This window comes from Nelusetta ayraudi, unplaced genomic scaffold (assembly GCF_046127955.1).
Source record: "Nelusetta ayraudi isolate G7.1 ecotype Tasmania unplaced genomic scaffold, CSIRO-AGI_Nayr_v1 ptg000056l, whole genome shotgun sequence".
Classification (NCBI taxonomy): domain Eukaryota; kingdom Metazoa; phylum Chordata; class Actinopteri; order Tetraodontiformes; family Monacanthidae; genus Nelusetta; species Nelusetta ayraudi.
Window position 1 is genome coordinate 2709161 of NW_027466106.1, and position 20851 is coordinate 2730011.

At 48.5% G+C, this 20851-nt stretch overlaps 1 protein-coding gene across 3 annotated transcripts in view; it reads right to left on the reverse strand.

The window, feature by feature from the left end:
* chrm3a (cholinergic receptor, muscarinic 3a) overlaps positions 1 to 20633 on the reverse strand; it is a 70025-nt gene extending 49392 nt beyond the window's left edge. For 2 of the 3 annotated variants that reach the window (XM_076038343.1, XM_076038340.1), the window contains exon 1: positions 20306 to 20633. In XM_076038343.1, coding sequence (XP_075894458.1) covers positions 20306 to 20310 — 5 coding nt within the window. In that variant the 5' untranslated portion in view covers positions 20311 to 20633. The remainder of the gene's footprint in view (positions 1 to 20305) is intronic. The other variant, XM_076038344.1, reaches the window with a different exon arrangement.
* Positions 20634 to 20851: the final 218 nt, after the last annotated feature.

The following is a 20851-nucleotide window of genomic DNA, read 5'->3' on the forward strand; positions in this document are numbered from 1 at the left end:
GTTTCAGCTCCTACTGAGGAAGTTGAACTCTCCGACCCTCCCCCTACTTGGCAGGGGAGGATGAACCCAGCACAATTTGTTCTTTTTCTCGGATAGAAGGAAAAAAAAGATTTTTTTTATTTTGTCAAGATGTTTTTTTTGTTGTTGTAAATTTCCTGTTTACGTCTTCTGTAATCTTTCTTGAACTGCTATTGAAGTGTTATTTACCAAAATCAACCAGTGTGGCAATGCAGCAATAAAGTTAGGAAACAAGTTTCTTCGAACTTCCTTTAACCTCCATATATTGCTTTGCATTGCCGTGCACGGATAATAAGCAAGCTCGGGGCAAAGCTTCCCAGACTGACGCTCACGACTGCAGCCGATGATCCGAAGATGCGACGCTTCCTTGAACCAGCCTCGGCCCGTCGAGGTGGAGCAACTGGGAGGAAATGAGGCCAAATTGATCGGGAAACGGATGGAAGAGAAAACAGCCACAATAAAGCCCGGGAGACTGTAAAGGAAGCAAACTGATGAGGGGCGCGCGGACAAAAATGAGACAGAGACAGTCTGGGTTCGAGATGAAAAAGCCAAATGAAAATCGACAGCGGACGACGAACGGGTCAGTTTTCACTTTGACTGTTTAACCTGGAAATCAGATTGACATTTGTCTGAAGTCGGACGTGAAAACAGCTATGATACATCTAAAAAAAAAACACCTCATGAGAGCGTCAAACCCCCCACCCCCGAAGTTTAGGTGTTTCCACGACCAGTTTTTTTTATTGCAATTGTATGGGGTCAGGGGAACGCAGCTGCCAAACACGTACATACATCTGCTCCTGTTGCAAAGTCTGTCATAAATCTGTCTGAAAATGATCCATGGCAGTTCAACGTGCCGCTGTGTTTGTTTCCTTAAACCGCCTTTCCAAGAAACAAGGGAACAAAGATAAACGGACGCGACCCCGACCTCTTCTTGTTTCCCAATTCTCTTTAAGTGAAGAGTTCCTCCCGGTGGAGACACTTCAGCCTGGATGCAAACGGCGAGAGAGTTTGGCTCTCGTTATGCAATCCGGCAACGTGCACAAACCACCTATGATCAAGATCAATTTCAATGGAAACCAGCGACAGCAGCAGATGAAAACCTCCCGTTGTATTTCTGCAAGTTTGTGTATTCAATTTTTTTTTTTTTTTTTTTCATCGGGAAAAAAAAAAAAAGAAATTGTGAGAACTCTGCTGGTAGCCTCAAACGTCCCCTGGCCTTTGCGTGTCAGCCAAGCCTGTCAGCGGCCGCGGCGCGTTTGATGACTCTCGCCGTGACACGTGGCGAGCCGCTGCTGCCAGAAACCATCGCGTTGCGTAACAGCAACTGGCTCGTGAGGCGGGAGGCAGGAATACCTGCCGACTGCATCGCACCATAGAAAAAGCTGTTTGTCGTCGCCGCAAATTGATCTGGAGCTGCGGCTGATGAAGCACACGCGCACGCGCACGCACACGCACACGCACACGCACACAGATGGCTTTAGCGAGCCATTGAGACTCAGTTAAGGTCAGCCGATGACAATTTGGTCTTGCATGGGCCGGATATGAAGGCTTCATATGGATCTCCATGTGCAGCAGCAGCAGCAGCAGCAGCAGCAGCAGCAGCAGCAGCAGCAGCAATGTGTTCACTGCATGTGCACTGAGCACGAATGCAGAAGCTTCGGGCTGAAGAACAGCTGCAAAATCGGCGCTGCATGCGCACGCAAAAGAAAGACTGCGTGATTTTTTCGGGGAGGGGAGGAAGGAATGACGAGTAGAAAACAGCTCGATTGCTGATGGCACATCAGTGCAATAAGACCCCCGCCACCACAACCACCCCGACACCACCACCACCCCTGACTTCAGCTCGCCTCAATCCAGGCGGCTCCTTCACGAGCATCCTGCTGACTGACGGTGACACACTGACAGATCTGAGCCACGTCAGAGTCATTTGCATGTACGAGGGCTCCGCCAAACGAGTTTCGTTTGAGCGACCGGAGGAGTGGAGGAGGCCGGAGGACGAGGAGCCCCTCCGGACAGAGTGTGAAGAAAAAAAGAAAAATCCCATAACATCGTTAACCCTCATGAAGCGGCACTGACCTGAGATGCACATTTGATCCGGCCGCGTTGTGGCATGTGTGGGAGCGGGACGGAGCGAAGGTGCGGCGGGGGAGGGGAGGAGAAGGAGGAGGAGAAGGAGGAGGAGAAGAAGGTGCCCGCTTTGATGTCGACCAGCGCAACAAAAAAAAAAAAGAAACTTCTTTTATCTCCCACGGAGCGTCTGGAAAGTCAAGTCCACTGTCCACCAAAGAAAAAAAGAAAAAGAAACTCAATCAGAGCTCCCCTGGATGTGAGCGGACGGCGAGAGAGGAGGCGGAAGGTGTGAACGGCTCAGAGGCGGAGAAGGAAAGAAAGAATAAACGCAAAGTGTGAGGACGGGAGGGCGGGAGCACGGAGTGAAGCGAGCGACACAAGCTTCTTCAGGAGGGAACTGCGCTCCTGCTGAACACCAGTCTGTCCCCCTGTCTGTCTCTCCATCCGTCCATCTATCTATTCACCCAATACCATCCATCCATCCATCATCATCCATCCATCCATCCATCCATTCACCTCATACCATCCATCCATCCCTCATCCATCCATCCATCCATCCATCCCTCATCCATCCAACCATCCATTCACCTCATACCATCCATCCATCCATTCATCATCCAAACATCTATTCAACCAGGCATCTATCATCCATCCATCCATCCACCATCATCCATCCATCCATTCATCCATCCAGCCATCCATTCACCTCATACCATCCATCCATCCATCCACCCCATACCATCCATCCAGCCATCTATCCATTCACCCCATACCATCCATCCATCGACTCATCTACCCATCAACCATCCATCCATCCATTCATCATCCAAACATCTATTCAACCAGGCATATATCATCCATCCATCCATCCATCCATCCACCATCATCCATCCATTCATCCATCCAGCCATCCATTCACCTCATACCATCCATCCATCCATCCACCCCATACCATCCATCTGTCCACTCATCTATCCATCAACCTTCCATCCATCCATTCATCATCCAAACATCTATTCAACCAGGCATATATCATCCATCCAGCCACCCATCCATCCATACACCCCATACCATTCATCCATCCAACCCTCCATACCATCCATCCATCAACCATCCATCCATACATCATTAATCCATCTGTCCAGCATCCATCCATCCATTCATCATCCAAACATCTATTCAACTACCCATATATCATCCATCCATCCATCCATTTATCATCCATCCATCCTCCCATCTGCCTTCCATACTTCAATCAACCACCCATATATCATCCATCCATCCATCTGCCCACTGTCCATCCATCCATCCATTTTGCATCACTGCTTTCTTTCATTCAGCAGCAAGACCAAGGACCAAGCAAACAACCTTTTTTTTCTCTCTCATTCTTTGCACAAATAAGCAGCTGGTGTTAACCTGGGGTTGTGTGAAATGAATCAGGAAAGGTGAGTTTGCCTGATAAACGATGCGTGCGGTGAGAAATTTCTTTCGCCCATTTAGAGACGGCCGCTGGGTCGGGGCTCAACCTACTAAAAAAAAATAGGTAAATAAATAAATAAGAATAACAGGGCTAAAAGAATTCAGAATCCCAAAAGCTCTTAGCGCGTTCATTCAGCCAAAACTGCGTGGGCCGTTCTCCAGCCCTCCCGTGAAGTATACGGCACCTCGGAGAAAGTGGGAAAGAACAGCGAGGGAGGGGTGGACACGACCGAGGCGGAACGCGCCTGCCTGCCTGCCTGCCTGCGTTTGAGCGCCAGAGCCTCGTGCTCCTGGAGGGAGAAGTGCTCTGGTGAGGCTGCAGGAGGAGGCTGCAGGAGGCGCGGCGGCTCTTTACATTAGGCCTTTCATCTCGCGCCCGCCATCAGTCATCGGAAATGCGAGAGCGGCGAGCGCTTTGTTCCAATTTCGTTTAGCCGGCGACCCCAAACTGAGACACGAAGGGGAGCGAGATACAAAGGAGGCTGCGTTACAAAAGAGGAGAGAGGGGGGGGTCAAATGAATTATACAGACACAAAGGAATTTAACTGCACCGTCGCAGGCGCCAGCACCAACAGTAGGATACTCTCGGCTTTCAAATTAGGTGGGCACTTCCATCAGCCGAAAAATATTTCTGACTTTCGTCATGCGAGACCGCCGAGAGTCACGGAATACTTCCTCTGGACATTGAGGTCGGCAAAAAGCAGCCATAACTCCGGGAAAAGGTCAACATTAACGACTTCTGGGAGACAAAGTCTTGGGTTCCTTGGAGCTGCGTGTCTGACAAACAAACAATAGAGATGAAAGGAAGCACCTCTCATACTTCAGTGAGACACACATTTTTTTTTTTAAATGTCGTGTCCGCAATTCGACATGGAAGACAGCGAGATATGTTTGTGTTTTCAAGGAGCCGCTTCAGATGGAAGCGGGGGGCGGGGGGGTGGGTGGGGATTGAAAAAAAGAAAAGAAAAAGGAAAACTTGCCTCGATAAATCATGGGAACAACGTTTCCCAACCATTTGTTTGCCTTTTCGCGAGTTATTTGTCCGGTTTGACCTTTTAATGCAGCACAAACAGTAAAGTCGTAAACAGTGGGGACAAAACTGGGGACTGAGGGACACGACACTCTGAGAGCTGAGAACCGTATCTGAGAACGTTAATAATAGTAAGAGTGCACGTTGAGCTGTAATATCAGGAAATGAAGCGGAACAGCATTTGGAACTTTTGCCAAATCGTTTTGAATTGAGTTCACATATCAATCTGGTAAACGGCCCGTAGCAAGCGTCTGTGAAGCGGGAGAGAATTACGTTTGCTTTTGTTTGTTTGTGTGCGTTTGCTGTCAAGAATGGTTGTTGTATTTTTCTCTTTCATTACTTGTAAAAAAAAAAAATATTCAGCCTCTTCCTCCATCCAAACATAACGCGCCATTTTCACTTGAGGTGAACTGGTCACGTGACCACCTACGGTGACAGGGAAATGCGAAAAAAGTGACACTTTGGCGCTACACCTCTATATCGATACGTCTGAAAAACCCCCTCATGAGCGTGTCAAAACCTTTTAGCGATATTAGAGATTTTTTTCCAAGTTTCGGCATTTCCACGACCAGTTTTTTATTGCGATATTTCGTTTTATTGCGCAATTCTAGGGGTCATGGAAACGCAGCTAGCGTCTCTCCAAACTCAAAGCCCCCAGAAACTAAAACCCAATGCCGGTGATAAAACAGGAAACAAGCGAGTCGTGTTTCTGTCTGAAAAGCTGCTGCGAGCCCCCTGTTGTGACAGCTGAAGGGTTATTACCAATTAGAGCAGCTGAGCCTCCGCCGTGCACGTACACACGCACCCTGACGCAGACAGACAGACAGACAGACAGACAGACAGGAAGCAGCCGTCTTATTGAGAGCCTCTTCTCCTCGGGAGAAACAAAAGCCAGTGAAAAGATTCAGGAAGCGAGCCACCGTGCACAAGGCCGAGAACATCACTCCACCCCCAAAAAAAAAAATTCTGAGCCGATTTGGTCAAAGTTCCAGACAAACGTGGCGGAGTCAAGCAAGTCGCAAAAAATAAAAAAAACCCTCAGTGAGCGGGAGGGAAAGTTGTGTGGAGCCTTTCGGGGGTTTGCACCAAATTACTGCATGATTTGTTTTCATTTCGCTCGTCCGGTGGGAGGCCAGCAGCCATTTATTCGTCGGGGTTACAATTTATTACCCGACAAATGGATAATGGCACCGAGGTGTATGCTAATGACTGCAAGGCTGTGACGCCTGAGTCTCAACAGGCAGCTAATGAAAGAATTTTGGAGCTGATGAAAAGTGAATAAAACGCCCTTGACGCCATCGGAAGGATTTTCCTTTTTTTTTTTTTTGCTCTTGTTGTTTGAAATTCAGGCGTAATGCCGTCGGATTATATAACTCTGCAGTAAACATTGTGTGGGGAACGTTTAAACTGTGGCAAAGCTTTCAGATCAAGAGGGCCTCTGTGAAATATCACTATATATGCCAGTCAAACAACCCTGAGAGTGAAGGTTTCTCTACTTGGTAGCAACTTTTCTCGCAAATACATCATTTATCAGGACATCATTTCATGCAAAACCGACTCACTTATGTGTTTCAAGCCTGGAAATATCAGGTTGTGGAATAATTAATAGAAAATACAGTAAACAATCGTGGATCAGCCAGTGCGGCGGCGTCATCCAGGAACGCTGGCGCTGTCGGATTGAAAGCCGCGGAGAAGGAAAAGACTCCGAGGCTCCCGAGCTCCTTTTGTTCTCCGTCGGCTTCGCCGGATCGAGACTTAATTCTGCTCTGACTCAGTGCGGGGCTGCGGCCGCGGCACCCAATTAATGATTCATTAGGCCAAGTGTAAGCAAGGGGCACGAGTGGCTGACAGCTCACAACGGATTTACACGCACATCGATGGCAGCCGCAACTTTCAAAAAGTATAGATTCCTTCCTCACGCGTCTCCTCCTCCTCCGCCTCCTCCACCTCCACCTCATCACAAGCGGCGGAACTTAAAAGCAGCACCACTTTGTAAAAGAAACAGCAATTTGAAGAGAAAACACGCAATCCGCACACTTCTCAGGGAAAAAAAATAAAGTACTCGGGGAGGGAAACTGGAAACCCGAGGACTCCAACTTTCATAATCATTCATTATGAATGTGATATATTGCTCACTCAGTCGGAGGCTTTTCTTCTAAATGAATTTTCCATTTCCACTTGGTTTTGGCTGCAGTCACTCCAGCCTCGCAGACTTTTTTTTTTTCTCCCTTCGCCATATGTCAGAGCGAGCGGCGTTCGATGCTTTAGAGGACCTCATGAAACTTTGATATTTCATGTCAAAAACAACAACAACAACAACTGAAAAAAAAAATCCCTGCAGTTTGGGGAATATTAATGCAGAGAAAACAGGCGCGACAGCAGAATGTGAAATGCCTTCGTGTTCACCTCTTTTTTTTCTTCTGTTTTTTTTTTAGAATTGGCACGCTTGGCTCGAAGAAGAAACACTTTCTTTAATGTTCACACGAGCGAGTCTACAAAGCTCAGGAATCACACGAAAAAAGGAGGCTGTGGATTCAGCCGCTGAAGCTCTTTTTGCTCATCCATTTCCTTTTCAAGTGGGAGTGGGGCTTTTTTTTTTTTTTTTTTGCCGCAGTTCAAAAATATTACATCACCCCCCCGGCCCCCCCACGTTTCCCACCCCACCCCATCCCCCTCCTCAAACCTCCGTCTCTGTCACGACCCAGAGGAATAACACGCGTTAATTGCTTAGTCAAAGCCAAGTCGAGCGGAGACGACACAAGATGCTCGGGGGCCGAATCTCCAGCTCAACTCACCTTTTGGCAGATGTGCAAAAAATAAAAAAAACTAAACAAAAAAAAACAAACCTGATATAACAAAGATGTGCACGATTACGACGCATCTCACAAACTCTGGATCCTGGACGATGGACGCGCTCAATTCAGGTCAGGCGCGAACGCAGTGGCCCTGCTGTCTGCAAGTCTCAGCGACACCCTGCACTCATTTGCATATGTCGCGGTGATGAATGGCGGCAGGGCCGGAGATCGAAAGACCTCGCCGCCTCCACCGGCCTCACGTCATTTCACTTCCTCTGGCGGACGGCGAACACGGCCGTATAATCAAGAGCACGGCGCTCCAATAAAAGGCCAGGAGAAACTTTGTCTCGTCCAGAAAGGTGTGAAAGTTCACGCGGGCCTGCATTATTGTGGTAAGTGGCGGAAAATGGCTGGAAAACAGTTGGTTGGGATAAAAATCCTCAAGATGGATTCGCCAGAGCTCCTCAGAATCAATGGAAGACATTATTACAAGCTGGATAAATAGGACGGACCACTCTGTTTGATCAAGCTACTCGCTATTGAATACAAATTCCCATGATCAAATCTCTCTATGCAACGGAATAATTTCAAGATAAAAGAAAAAAAGGAATCTCGTTCCGTTGTTTTAAATGCTGGTTTTTAGGAATTTAATAACAGCACAGTGAAATATAAACTCCAACTAGTCATAACAAAGGCCAAAAAAGACACAACATCCGCAGCCTGAAGAATCTCCAACAGTGACGCTCAATGATGATGACAAATGTGGCCTCAAGAAGTCGCGCAAAAACAAAACATGGCAGAAGATTCAAAGATTCAAAAGATGGTATTTGTGGCAAGTGGCAGTTAAATAATACAAGTTTTACAAATATTCAAAAATACAAAATACAGATGAGGGTGTTTGAAGTGCTATGCACAACTATACAATACAGTATATTATAATATAATATAATATAATATAATATTACAAACAAAATGTATGATAATCTCAACAGTAACGGTAGTAATGATAACTTTGTAATTACAACAGCGGCTGTTCTGCAGCAGCAGCAGCAGCAGCAGCAGCGTTTTGTCTATTTCACCAGTTGAATTCCAGCTATCCTGTTGTGCGACCTCGCACACTCGATAATAGGCAAACAAACAAACAGACCGATGGCGGCGGCCGTACCGCATCGGCAACAGCAGCCGGTGGCTTTGCAGTGTCTCTCACATAAACGAGACGCAAACAATTCGAAGCAACAGGATTAAAAGGCCTCACGACGAGGCAGAGAAGTCTCGTCTCATCGGCCTTAAAAAGTCCCACCAACATCGTCGTACAGGTGAAACACCTCTGTGTGGAAATTTGGACCCCAAAACATTCAGAACATCCTGTCAAAAACCCTTCAACATCGTCCCTGCCGTGCATTTCGCACTTTCCGGTCGTTCACCGTCTGCGCCTCCGCTTCGTTAAGACCTTAAAAGGGCCTGAGCACAGAGTTTGTCAGCTCCTCAGACTCCCCACGACTCGTCTGGCCGCACCCGAAACTTTTGCCAGCGTCAATTTTTTTTTTTTTTTTTTCGAATGAGAGAACCTCATTAGAACGCAACTACGCTTTTAAACATCGGTGACAGACTTCTCGTTTCACTCTTGGGCGCCGCCCGGCCGCTCGAACATTCATTCGAGACAAATGCTGGTGGATTTAGACATCTGGCTCTGGGCTCGGGCAAAAAAAAAACAAAACACACAGGATGATGTATTTCGAATGGAGTCCGCGGGCCCGGCTCTCATCACTGGTACCTTATTAATGTTGCTCGCTCCCTGACAAGGCATTCCGTGCGAGGGCCAACGCTCTCGATCATAAGCCGCACCAAAGCGCTGCTAATTAAAACACATGGACTGCGGCGGCGGCGGCGTGATTAACCGCCGTCACCTTAGCGGGAGATAGTGCTGGCGAACTAAAGATGGAAATGTAATTCGAAAAATAAAGAAAGAGGGAAGGAACACAAATATTGGATGGGGAACAATGTAAATAATCTTTGTCACATGCTGATTATGATGTATGGACAGCAAAGAGCCGCGCCGCATTACCAGTCGACTTGTGTTTCACAGGCTCTTCAAATTCAATTTAGCACAGTAGCTCCTCCAATGCTGATGGGCAATGTAGAAAACAAAATAAAAAATAAATAAAAGGAGTTTGCGAGGAGTCGCCGCGCTCCCCCGGTGGTTCTCAGCAGCTGAGGATTAGCCAGAAAGTGAGTGAAGCAATGATAGGAGCCCTGGTGGCTGCAGAACTCTGAAGCGGGCCCCCTCAACGTTTCTTCTTGGAAAAGAGATTTAATGAGATTAATTTAAAGAGCTTTGGTGAGACTAATCTGGATAAGGGACGAGTGGTTAAACAAACAAACAGCGGCGGCGGGACGGCGTAGGAGGTGGCGCAGACACGGAGGAAAACTCCGGGAGTTTACCGAGAGCCCGTCGGCAACAAGTGAAACACGGCTGGAGGAGCTGGACTGAGAATGAGAGGAACCAACAGGAAGTCGTCCTGGAAGCTCCTTGTATTGTGTATCATGAAGTTGCTTTATCTATTTCTTTACAAACTTATTTCACTTTAAAGCCAGTGAAAAACCCTGTGTCAGTAGCTGCGTTTCCGTTACCCCTAGACTTGAACTCGCAGGTACTTCAGATCTTGCACTTGGGCGTATAAAGACAGCAGGCACAAAAAAAAAGCAACTTCCTACTTTCACAAAAACTCCAAGGAAGGCGACTGGCCAAAGAAATCCCGAATTTGGACTAAAAAGCGCTTTGACGCGAAGCTCTGCAAGACGGGTGAATGAGATTTCGGAAGTGAACCATCTGCGATCGGGCTGCAGATCAATCTTGATCACTCTTCTTTAGCTTGCATGGAAAGTCGCACCCTCATTGTCTCCGTGTTCGGCTGGGCCGCCTGCCGGAGCCTTTTCCTTCCTGGTCGGGGAGATTTAATGCCAGGACTCCTGGTTTTTCAACTCGGGCAGCCTCAGTCGTTGTACGCGGACGTTTACGCCATATATTCAGCTAACTAAATATTGATAAATAATAAAGCTCCTGCGACTCCGGGAGCTGCCTGTATATACAATAAATAAGGCCAGTTTGGGTGATGATTACATTTCAAAGAAACACGGAGGGTACTAAGCCAATAAACAGCTTTCTTTCTTTTTTCTTCTCTTTTCTTTTTCTGTCCCGACAACACACTGCCAGAAAAGCGCTTGTATGGAGACGTGCCAGGCATTTCCATCCATCCCCTCTTCTGCTGCTGGCCTGCTTTTCATCCCGACGACGACGCCACTCCAGCCAACGTATTCGTGCTGTCTAGTCCCGCAACGGTTCTCCCCCCCGTTTCAGCGATACCTCGGAGTCGGATGATTCTAGACCCAAGTTCAAGGTTGTATGAAATAAAATTTGGAGAAAAAAAAAAAAATCCTTCCCCCAACGGCGGGTTTGGCCGGCTGACAAGCGTGCACAAACAAACGAACTGACGACAGGAAAACAGATGACCAATCTGAACGGCTCATTTACTTATTTATTTATTTACCCCCCCCCCCCTCCTCCTCCTCCTGTGTGGTTCCACTTCTGTTATGTCACCGCGAGCTTCACACACTTCCCCGCAATGAGCTCAATCAGATTGTTATCACTCTGCTAAGTGGTATTTACCCCCCCGAGGGGGCGTTAAAGGTTTCCACCGCCGCCTCCACGGAACACCAGGCAGGAAAAGCAGCGGCCGGGGGAAAATCCGGAGGATCCGGATCCTTTTGGGGACGTCGACTCCGGTGTTTTGCATTCGTTTCTAGGTGCGACTCCCTTCAAATGATGCTTTATTTATTCATCCTTTCCGGGGTAGCGAGTCAGACTAAATCCTGGCTGCAGAGAGTGATTGTCTCCGCTGCGATCAAGAAATTGTTTTATTAGCCAGGATTTTTCATTCAGCCAAAGGTGCAAAATATCGTAAAGGGTTAAAAAAAAAAAAAAAAAAAATTCCAGCCAATGTTGTAAAGTAACTGATTGCTTCTCCAAAGTCTATCTTAAGTGCGGTCATTTCAATTTATAATGAGGTTTTGCTTCATTTTCAAACTTGCTAGCCTGAATATTGGAGAGATTTCTGGCCCGTTTCACCGACACAGAGCCTCATCAACACCGACAGCTGCAAATATTGGACAAAAAAATAAAATAAAATCCATCTCTCCTGCCATTAATTACCTCAGCACCCCTCAAAGCTCGTCCGTCCATCAGTCCGTCCATCCATCTGGCTGAGCCATGATAAATATTGCATTTTTTTTTTCCCTTTCATTTTTTCCCCAAATTTCCAATCCAGTTGATGGACGGCGAGGGTTTCACCTTCTCCACCTCGCAATCAGGTTGTTGCCAGCTTGTTACTGTTATGCAACACTTCGCATCCCCAGAGGCTTCGCCGTGCATCCCCGTCCCTCTCGCCTCATTCTGCTTCCGCTCCGCCGCAGGAAAGACCGAACGGCGGCGGCATTCAAATAGAACGTCTTCACACTCGGCGGGGACAAGGCGGCAAATTGGATCGCGATTATTTTTATTTTTTTTCCGTCAGGTTTTTGTTGCCTCCGACTCATGTAAATGTCAGCTTGAGGATTTGATTGGCTCGCCTGGGGGACTCAAATCTTGTTGGCCAGGATTAGATTTCCTCCGTGGAGTTTAGCCAGAGGGCTGCCTCCACATCTTCAGCCTGCCCCCGACACAAGTGCCGCATCTCTGTGAGAAATGTCAATCAAAAGTCAAGAGAGAGGAAATGTCAGAGCAACGCGTTGCTCGAATCTCTTTTTTGGAAAATTGGGCGAGTTGACCCCGTCAGACCTGGACCTCAGGCGAAATTCAAGATGTTTGACCGGCTTTGATGTGAACATGTGTGTCAAAAAGTTGCTTTCGGTGCAATGACGGAGGACAACTTTGATCATTAATATTGCTTTAACAAACTACGATCAAACTTCTTATTGATCTCCAGGGCCAGCTGGGGGCGCTGCGTCAGTGGTAGGGGTGACATTCCGCCCGGTTCTGAGTTAGTGACTCAAACGCGTCAGGGTAGAAACACTTTGCAGCGTTGCTTTAACTTTTTTCTGATGCTCCACTTCAGAACCATCTTTGTGATTCCATCAGAGAAGAAATGGCCAAAACCCAGAGCCATGGTGTTACACTGGTCCCATAAAAGAGAACTGCAACACAGCAAAGGATCTGTCAGTTCAAAACAACACAGCACAACACATAAAACACAACGCATTTATGAAGCCGAACTGGGTCATATTCAGCGTTTTAAAAGAAGAAATAACCGTCTAAAATGACTTTTTCAGCCAACATAACAAGCATCCATTATGTGCGCAGTAATACTGCTAAAAAAAAATCACAATAGCTGCACTTCAACAAAGGCCAACGGCGGCTCAACGTTGCCTCCGAGGGAAACACTTGTGAGGGTGCGTCTCACCAAAGTGGCTGTAAAACTCCCGCTCTGGGTGGGCAATTACACTGCAGCAGCTGTTCACTTTCCAACGGCAGCTCTGCACAACAGCTGGCAGCGGCGCAGGTATCGCCACCAACAGGTTGGCACAGCAGCCAATCAGCCGCTCTCTTTTAGCAGGAGCAGCAGCAGCAGCAGCAGCAGCAGCAGCAGCAACGGCAGCAGGGCCGTTCGGTGACCGACTTCGCTCGTCCGAGACCAAGGCGCTGTAATTGTGTGGCAGGGAAAAGAGCTCGAGTCCAATTATACTCAGAGAGGCGGCCAGGTGTGGATTAAACCCAGCCTTTGAAAGTTGACGCACAGTGAAGCAATCCCGATCGTTATCATGTGGCTAAAGTCCGAATCCAGCAGCTAAAGTCGAAAAAAAAAAAAAATCTTCTTCTTCCTGCATTCAATTCCCGCAGCAAGAAAGCAAACAAACAAGCGATGGGGGATAAATAATTTAAGGTTTGGCCCCTCAGGTGAACACAGGCAACATCAAAAAAAAAAGAAAAGGTTTATTTATCCCGACTGCGTGCCGGTGCAGAATTCGCCTCACTTGATGCTCTTTTGATTGCAAAAAAAAAAAGTGAGGAGGAGCTCGACTGAAACAAAACAACTGAGCAAACAGCAGAGAGAGCGCCGGGGTGGAGGTGGTGGTGGAGGATGAAGTCTCCCCTGTTGTTGACCTAAATACAATATTTCATGTCAGACTCCGTTTTCCTTTTTTTTTTTTCCTCTCTCCTTTTGACAGGAATGTAATCACGGCGGCGCCGCTGAGTGATTAGGCCACTTCAATTAAGGGCCTGCGTGAGGAAGTTCTTGTTGTGACATTTGGAAGACGCGAGTCATCAGTCGTCGCCTCACATGCCGCTGAGCAACTCTCGCCAATCACAAACATGCGTGCGCAACCGGGCGATATGTAATCAGAGCGCGGCCGACTCGTCACACAAAACAGAACGTGGGAGTCGCAGAAGGGGGCGATTTCCAATCCGCCGCCGCCGCCGCCGCCCAACCGCGTCCACGTCTGTCACCGGAGACGCTGTGAGGCAGGTGCGACGGAGCTCCGTTCAGCTCGTTTCCGTGCGACCCGCGTTAACCCCGCCACCCCCCCACTCCGTGCCATCAGTCGGCGCGCGTCGTAGACTTTCTCCGCTCTGAGCTCCTGCAGAATTCAATCCCGGCCCTCCGACAGCCGTCACTGTTGTTTTACCATCATCGTAACCGCGGAAGCGAACCCACGCAAGGTCCGCTGAAATGGCTTCCACGTGTGTCGCAAAGTGCATTTAATCAGAGAAATTGTTTATGAAAAAGCTGGGCAGAACCCTCTTTTAATTCGGGATCACACGGCAGCGTCCCGTTTGCGTGAAGCGGGTTTCAATTGCATCCGAAGAACAAAGCAAAACAACACATCCGGACGGTCCGTCATCCTGTTGTGTGACCGCACTGCATCCCAGTGTTGCGTTTATTTGCTGTGATAATTTAATAACAGTTTAATCTGGCCTGCGCCGCGAAGCCGAAGCCGCTTCCTCATTTCCAAAATGTTTATTTCTGTGGCACATGCTCGTCTCTCACAGTGCGACACTGTCTAAGCACCTCAGAGGGGAACGTGTAAACTACATTAAAGTGATAAGCTATTCTGTTGGCAGCGTCCCACCATGGATTGTTCCAGTCTAGGAACCAGAGGTCATTCGAGGCCATTTGAAGGACTAAACGCCAACTTGCAGTAGCTGAGCCACCAGGTGTCTACAGGGAGTTGTGCTTAGCGTCACGAGCTGCGTTTCCAAGACAAGTTTTTCACGAAATAAAAGCAATACTTCAAAAAATCTGAAAATCTAGGCGTTTCTATTACCAGTTTTTCACTGCAATATTTAGGTTTTGCACAATTCCGGGGGCAATGGCAACACAGCTACTGATAGATTATGCTTCTCAAATTGTAAAAAGTTTTTGCAACACTCACAAAGGCAATTTAAGATACTTCAATTCACATGAACAATTTCACAAAATACTGGAACGGCAGTTTTGGAAGGGCTAATTCTGGGGTTTGAACCAAAATGACCTATACATTTATTACAGAAGATTTTAAATCCAAACAGTCAATTCACTCCCGACTGATTTAAGGGTAATTATCCACTTGCTCCCAAAACACGATCTGGCATTAGCCAGAGCGACACAGAGCTGAGTGACTGTGTCACCACAGGTTAATTGCTTTCTTATTAACATCCAAACGTGCAGCCGCAGACCGGCGCAACCTGGGAAAGAGCCTCTGCAACGCAGCGAGCGGCGCGTCGAGGCTGCGATGCTCCTGCAGCCGCTGCGTGGAGTCCGATAATAGATTCTGCGTGTGGCCGAGTCTGTGCTGGGCTGGGCCTCAATCTTTAATGCGATCGATAAAACTACATTAACTCTGAATAATGAAGAGCCCACAACTGAAAGCAATATTAATTATGATGAATAAATTCATGGCTGCATATTGGGAGTTGGTAGCAAAGTCAAACATCCATCATCATCATTTTTTCCTCCTTTTTTTTTTTTTATTGCAGCGCTATTATGTATATTTACTTCAATTCCTCAGTGGGAAGATGTAAAAACGTCGTTCCTTAGTTTCTCCTCTTTGTATTTATAGAAAAATATCTCACAGGAGAATAATCACCCTTTTGTCATACAACTCACTCGTCTCCCTGGAACACACTGCTGTCTTTTCTGCATGTAAACCCCCCCCAGGAGCCTCCGCTGAAAAAGGACGCCGAGCCAGTTGGTATTGATCTGCCCCCTCAGAACAGACGGCGTGGACATAAAAGAGCAGTCAGATATTAGAGGGGAATATGAATTCCACCCCCAGAGGGTGGACGGGGAGGGACGAGGAGGCGGCAGACACTCTACCTGAGGGGAGAAAACTCTGAGCGATTCCTGAGCGCAGGGGTTAATTAAACGTTTTGAAGGCAAAGGTGAGCCGTCGCACTGAGTCCGACGCCTGGATGTTCCCGGCAGACGCCACCACATCCGTGACCTGCGTGAATCAGCCCTCCACTGGGCCAGCACCTGACCCCCGAGCCGTAACTCGCAGCCATTACCTCCGCCCCGGACGTGTCGGTGTGTGCAGAACACGCACAATATCCTAAGGTAAACACGGAGTTGCGTTGTCGCCCCCCCCCCCCAACTCTCCAAAGCGGTGAGCACCTTATCGCTTGCTAATAAGCTGCTACGCTGGGCGACGCTCGTGGAAAGCTTGTAAAACGTGAGCAAAGCATGAGCGTCACTGTAAGGCAGATTTCCTATATAGTCCCAATTGCATCTGCAGTAATGCACCTTATTGTAATGCAATAAAAAATGCACACTATTTGCAGGATTTTAATGAAAATTACATTTCCAATGAATAAACAAACCCATTAAACCATTTCCCAAGAGTGCAAGATGCTAAGCAACCTGCTGCCCCAGCAAGGTGCAGCGAGCAGGTGTGTTATGCTACGCGGGTGGGAACAACACCAAGAAACTGGTCTGTGACGGCAACAACAACACAACAAACAAACAAAAAACCTCACAGGTCTTCTCGAGAGGGAACTTGACACCATTGGACAAAGAAGCAAAACTAGCTGCAAGCAAAGCGACAAGTGGGGGGAAGCTCGCGTTGCACAGGGAGTAACGGAGGTGAGAGAGGTGCAGCAGAGTTGCAGACAGACAAGTTGCATCACATGACACTGGAGCGACTGATGCTGAAAACCCCTCCTGTCATGGCTGCAGAGCCGTTTCCTTCAAAGTAAGAAAAATACCTTGTCATTTGAGGCTTTTAGAGGTTGAGTTGAGAGGGGACGAGGGGGGGCGGAGGGGGGTAATTTTACGCAATTGCTTTAATAATGGAGCCGAGATGGAAAAGTTTCTGGCCGGGCGCTGACTGCTAAAGATAGAGACGCCGCAAACAGCCCTGTTGTGGTCGGCATGGCTGCGAGAGTGGATTAAACGGGCTTTAACGTCAAGACGAGCTTTAATGAAACCCAACGGGGGGAGTCAGTCAGTTAGGCCCCGTCTGTTTGGCCAGCTGACTCCTGTGAAACACCCCGCACCCCCACCCCGCCTTGTCTCATCTCACCAGCCCCCCCCACCCCCACCCCGCTCTCTCCTGTTGCCTGCTCCGCCCGAGGGTGAGCTGCCTGCCGACAGCTTTGCCCCCATCACGCAGAAGCAGCTCGGCCTCGCTGCTCCATTACTCTGTCTAAGTTACAATGTTGCTCAAACTCAAATACACAGTGGGACCAAAATATAGAACTTGGACAAAGTCGCAAGCCAACATTGAGATCTATTGAAAACATCTTCGTCCAGATAGACGAGTGAACCTTTTTATATGGACCCAAACAACTTTTGCTTCAACCCGGAATATGGAGCAAAGCAAAGCTTAATATTATACAATAAATAACTTCATACTGCACATGTGCAAAATCGAATTCCAAATTTAAAAAAACTCATCAAAATAAATCAAATGTAAATAAAAATCGTACGCCTATTTTTTATTTGCAGCCTTCTGACTTTAATTTCAACAGTGACCTTTTTCCACAAGCTAATTATTAATGTAAAAATGTAATAACAACAAAAACCCAATTAAGTCATTATAATATCCTCCAATGAACGTCCTGTCCTGATTGACACGCCAAAATACCAGGAGAGCATTCTGGGATTTGTCGTATTAGCAGAACATATGCTGCTTAATACCTCGCAGGCCAAATATAACTACACTGCAGGGCCAAATGTGGCCCACGGGCCAGAGTTTGAACTCCAGTGCTCTACGGAATGGGCTGTTGGCAGCGGTCTGCGGTAAAGCCGGGCTTCAGATACTGCAGGTATCCGTCCAGATGGTGACGTGACTGATATACTCACGTCTACGAGGACCTCGACCAGGTTTAATCCACTTTATTCTTGATATTTACTGCTTGGACTACACGCACGGCTGCAGTCTGTGCCGGCCGGCCGGGGTGAAGGTGAGGTTACACCCTGGACAAGTCACCACTTTATTACCGAGACACTTACAGAGATAAACAACCAGCCGCGCTCACATTCACACCCAAGGACAATCCAGAGTCACCTGCATGTCTCTGAGGGAACCCGGGCGGAACCAAGGTGAACGTGGAACTTCTGGAATCGAACTTCCCGCGCTGAGGCAGCGGCGCTGTCCACGGCAACCTGCGTGACCTCCAGACCGCACTCAAAAGTGGCAGGAATGCCCCCTTACACCTACAGAATTCGATCAGTTGTGACAGACTGGCAAACCTGTTTGGAGTAAAGTCTTTTTAGCTTTTAGCAAAAAACTGGAAAAAGGCCAGCAACACTCTGGCTTGACCAGGGCGTGCTGGACGAACATGCACACTGAGGAAGACTTGTTGGAAATGTGTCTGTGCTTGGTGCAAGTTGCCCGTCACTGAGACTATTAAACATTTTCAAGATGGACACTTAAGTGTTGCCGGCCGCGTTTCATTTTTTTTTGGATCGAAATGCTTAGGCCTTGCACCACTTTCATCTTTAATATTAACATTCTTATTTGACAGTGCGTGTTGCTATCTATTATTCTTAAACTTCTACCAAAGCCATTTTATGTCACGTTGCGACCTGAGAATAATTAGCAGCTATCGGTGCAGCATCTTTCTGTCTTAAAGTTAGACTTCGAAGCAACCAACTAAACTTTCCCTGGAATTCCACTGTAATGTCCAGATTGCATTCAATTTCATTCATCAAAGTCAGAAGTTAGAAACGGCGAATCGCCGCAACGAATATGACGGCAAATGTCAGCGATGCGGGGGGTGGGGGGGTGGGGTGGGAGTATAAAAAGCAGGAAAACAAAAGGCATTCTGTTTTTAGCGCCGCGACATCAGCGCGTATCGACTTTCATTTGGAGCGACTGAATTATTGGCGCTCTGCCTTCCTGCCGGCGCCCACGCAGGTACAACAGGTACCTGCCACCACGTCTAATCTAACGCCCCACCACCACCGTCACCACCACCACCACCGTCACCGCCTCTCGGAGACACGCACCTCTGTCCCCCGCCGCCATCGACGCAACACACACAGCAGCTTCCACCCACGGCCCCATTTGTGAAAGTCATAACAACGATCAATACGCCGGTGGCGTCGCGTAACGGCGGAATCATCTATCAGAGGGGTGAGAGAGGGGAGCCTGGGGGAGGAGGAGACATTTTAAAAAATAATAATAATAAATAAATAAATTAAAAAAAAAAGATGGGGGAATGTTACTCAACCCCATCTGAGGATTCATCACCACCACCACCACCCGGGAGCTCCATCGCTCTCCTGATCCGTGTCCCTCCATCCCTCTGCTTGCCTCCTGAATGCCCCACGCTGCGCTGCGCCTCTCCTCCTCCGTCGTCCCTGGCAAAGCAGTGGAAAGTCGTAATCATCCAAACACATTCCTGCTCTGCCTCTTAACAGAGTAGTAACAGACCCTGCGACTGGCCGTGTCACAGGGGCCGGGCTGCGCTGTTCCCTAACAGAGGCTCCTCTCTGTTGATATATTGATAGAAAAAACACCCTCGGCTGTTGATAGATTCAACATATTAAAATGTTAAACTATCAGGCTAAGCGGCGGCGGCGGCGGGAATAGTTTGTGGCGCGCGCGCACACACACAGACAGACACACTGCTACTGTACTGTCAAAAAGCGGGCGCTCGGGCCTCCCCGTGATGAATAAGTGCAGCCGCGGACTTAAAGGAAAATATTTGCGCCGTGGCACAGATGCCATTCCCTCTGCTCTCACTCACCATCCGGCACAGTGTCAGCGCACCCCCAGGTCACCCAGAGGGAACATTCCTTCACATTGCCATGTACGGGCATCATAAATAAACAGCAGTCAACCCCCCCAATTCATGAAAGCCATCCACCCTCCATCTAAGGACAGTATCAATTGCACACCCCTGCACCCGGTCCGCAGCAACAAACACCCAGTGTCAGGTTGCCAAGCACAATAATCAGTGTGGCAGCAGAAGCAGGGCTCCCTTAAAATATCAAAGACTGGGCCGCTTGTGCGCATTAAAAAAAAAAAAAAAAAAAAAAAAAACGACACAATGTCTCAACCAACTTTCACTTTGTAAAAGAGCACAAACGCGACTGAACCTGTTTTCCTGGGTATTGGCAGGAGGCGAAGCGCTGCGTGTTGTTGGGAGAAGCGGGGGGGTCGGAGGGATGGGCAGGGATGCTGAGCCGGGCAGCACTCGCCACTTCAACACTGTGCCAAACTTGCTTCTTCCCCCCCCTCCCTCCGCACTTTAATTGTGTAGCGCCAGTACTCAAAATAAACATATCGCACGGGGATACACGCGTAAAAAGTCCGTCTCTCACTGCGACGCGCGTCGTGCGGCAGAGCGAGCAGTGCGTAAACGACCTCGCAGCGTCTCGCGACCTCCCAAAAGTTCAGAGAAAAACAGAAAAGAAAATGTTGCCCTTACCTCATAATAGCTGGAGCTGCGCAGAAAGCCAACCGAGGAGAAATTTGCAATCCACTCAAACTTGGCCGGGTCCCTGTGCGGCGGCGGCGGCGGCGGCGGGGGGGGGAGCTGCAAGTCCATCCGAGACGCAGCGGTGCGCCTAAACAGTCCGCAGCTGGCGAGGCTCCTCTTTCTCCGGTCACCGAGCCGGAGACTGGCCGCCGGTGTGAGAGGAGCCGCGGGATCTCCGCGGCTTGGACGAGGGAGCGACGCGACGGGATTGGTCGAAGGGGGCCGTGACGCACCGGCAGGTGGCACACCCGGCGAATGAGGCGCGCGCAAATTCATTCATTCATGAGGCTCGGCAGCTCGGGGAGAGCGGCGCACACGCACGCGCGAGCACGCGCGCATAGAGGGGGTGGGAGGGAGACGTGCACACGCCGGAGCAAAATGCCAGGTACCTTTGACTCCCGACATGCCGGGTCAATTTCTTCCTCAGCGTTTTAATCACGGGAGTGAAGCCTGCGGCGGTTTATCTATTTATTTCACTATCTATGGGAGGGGGGG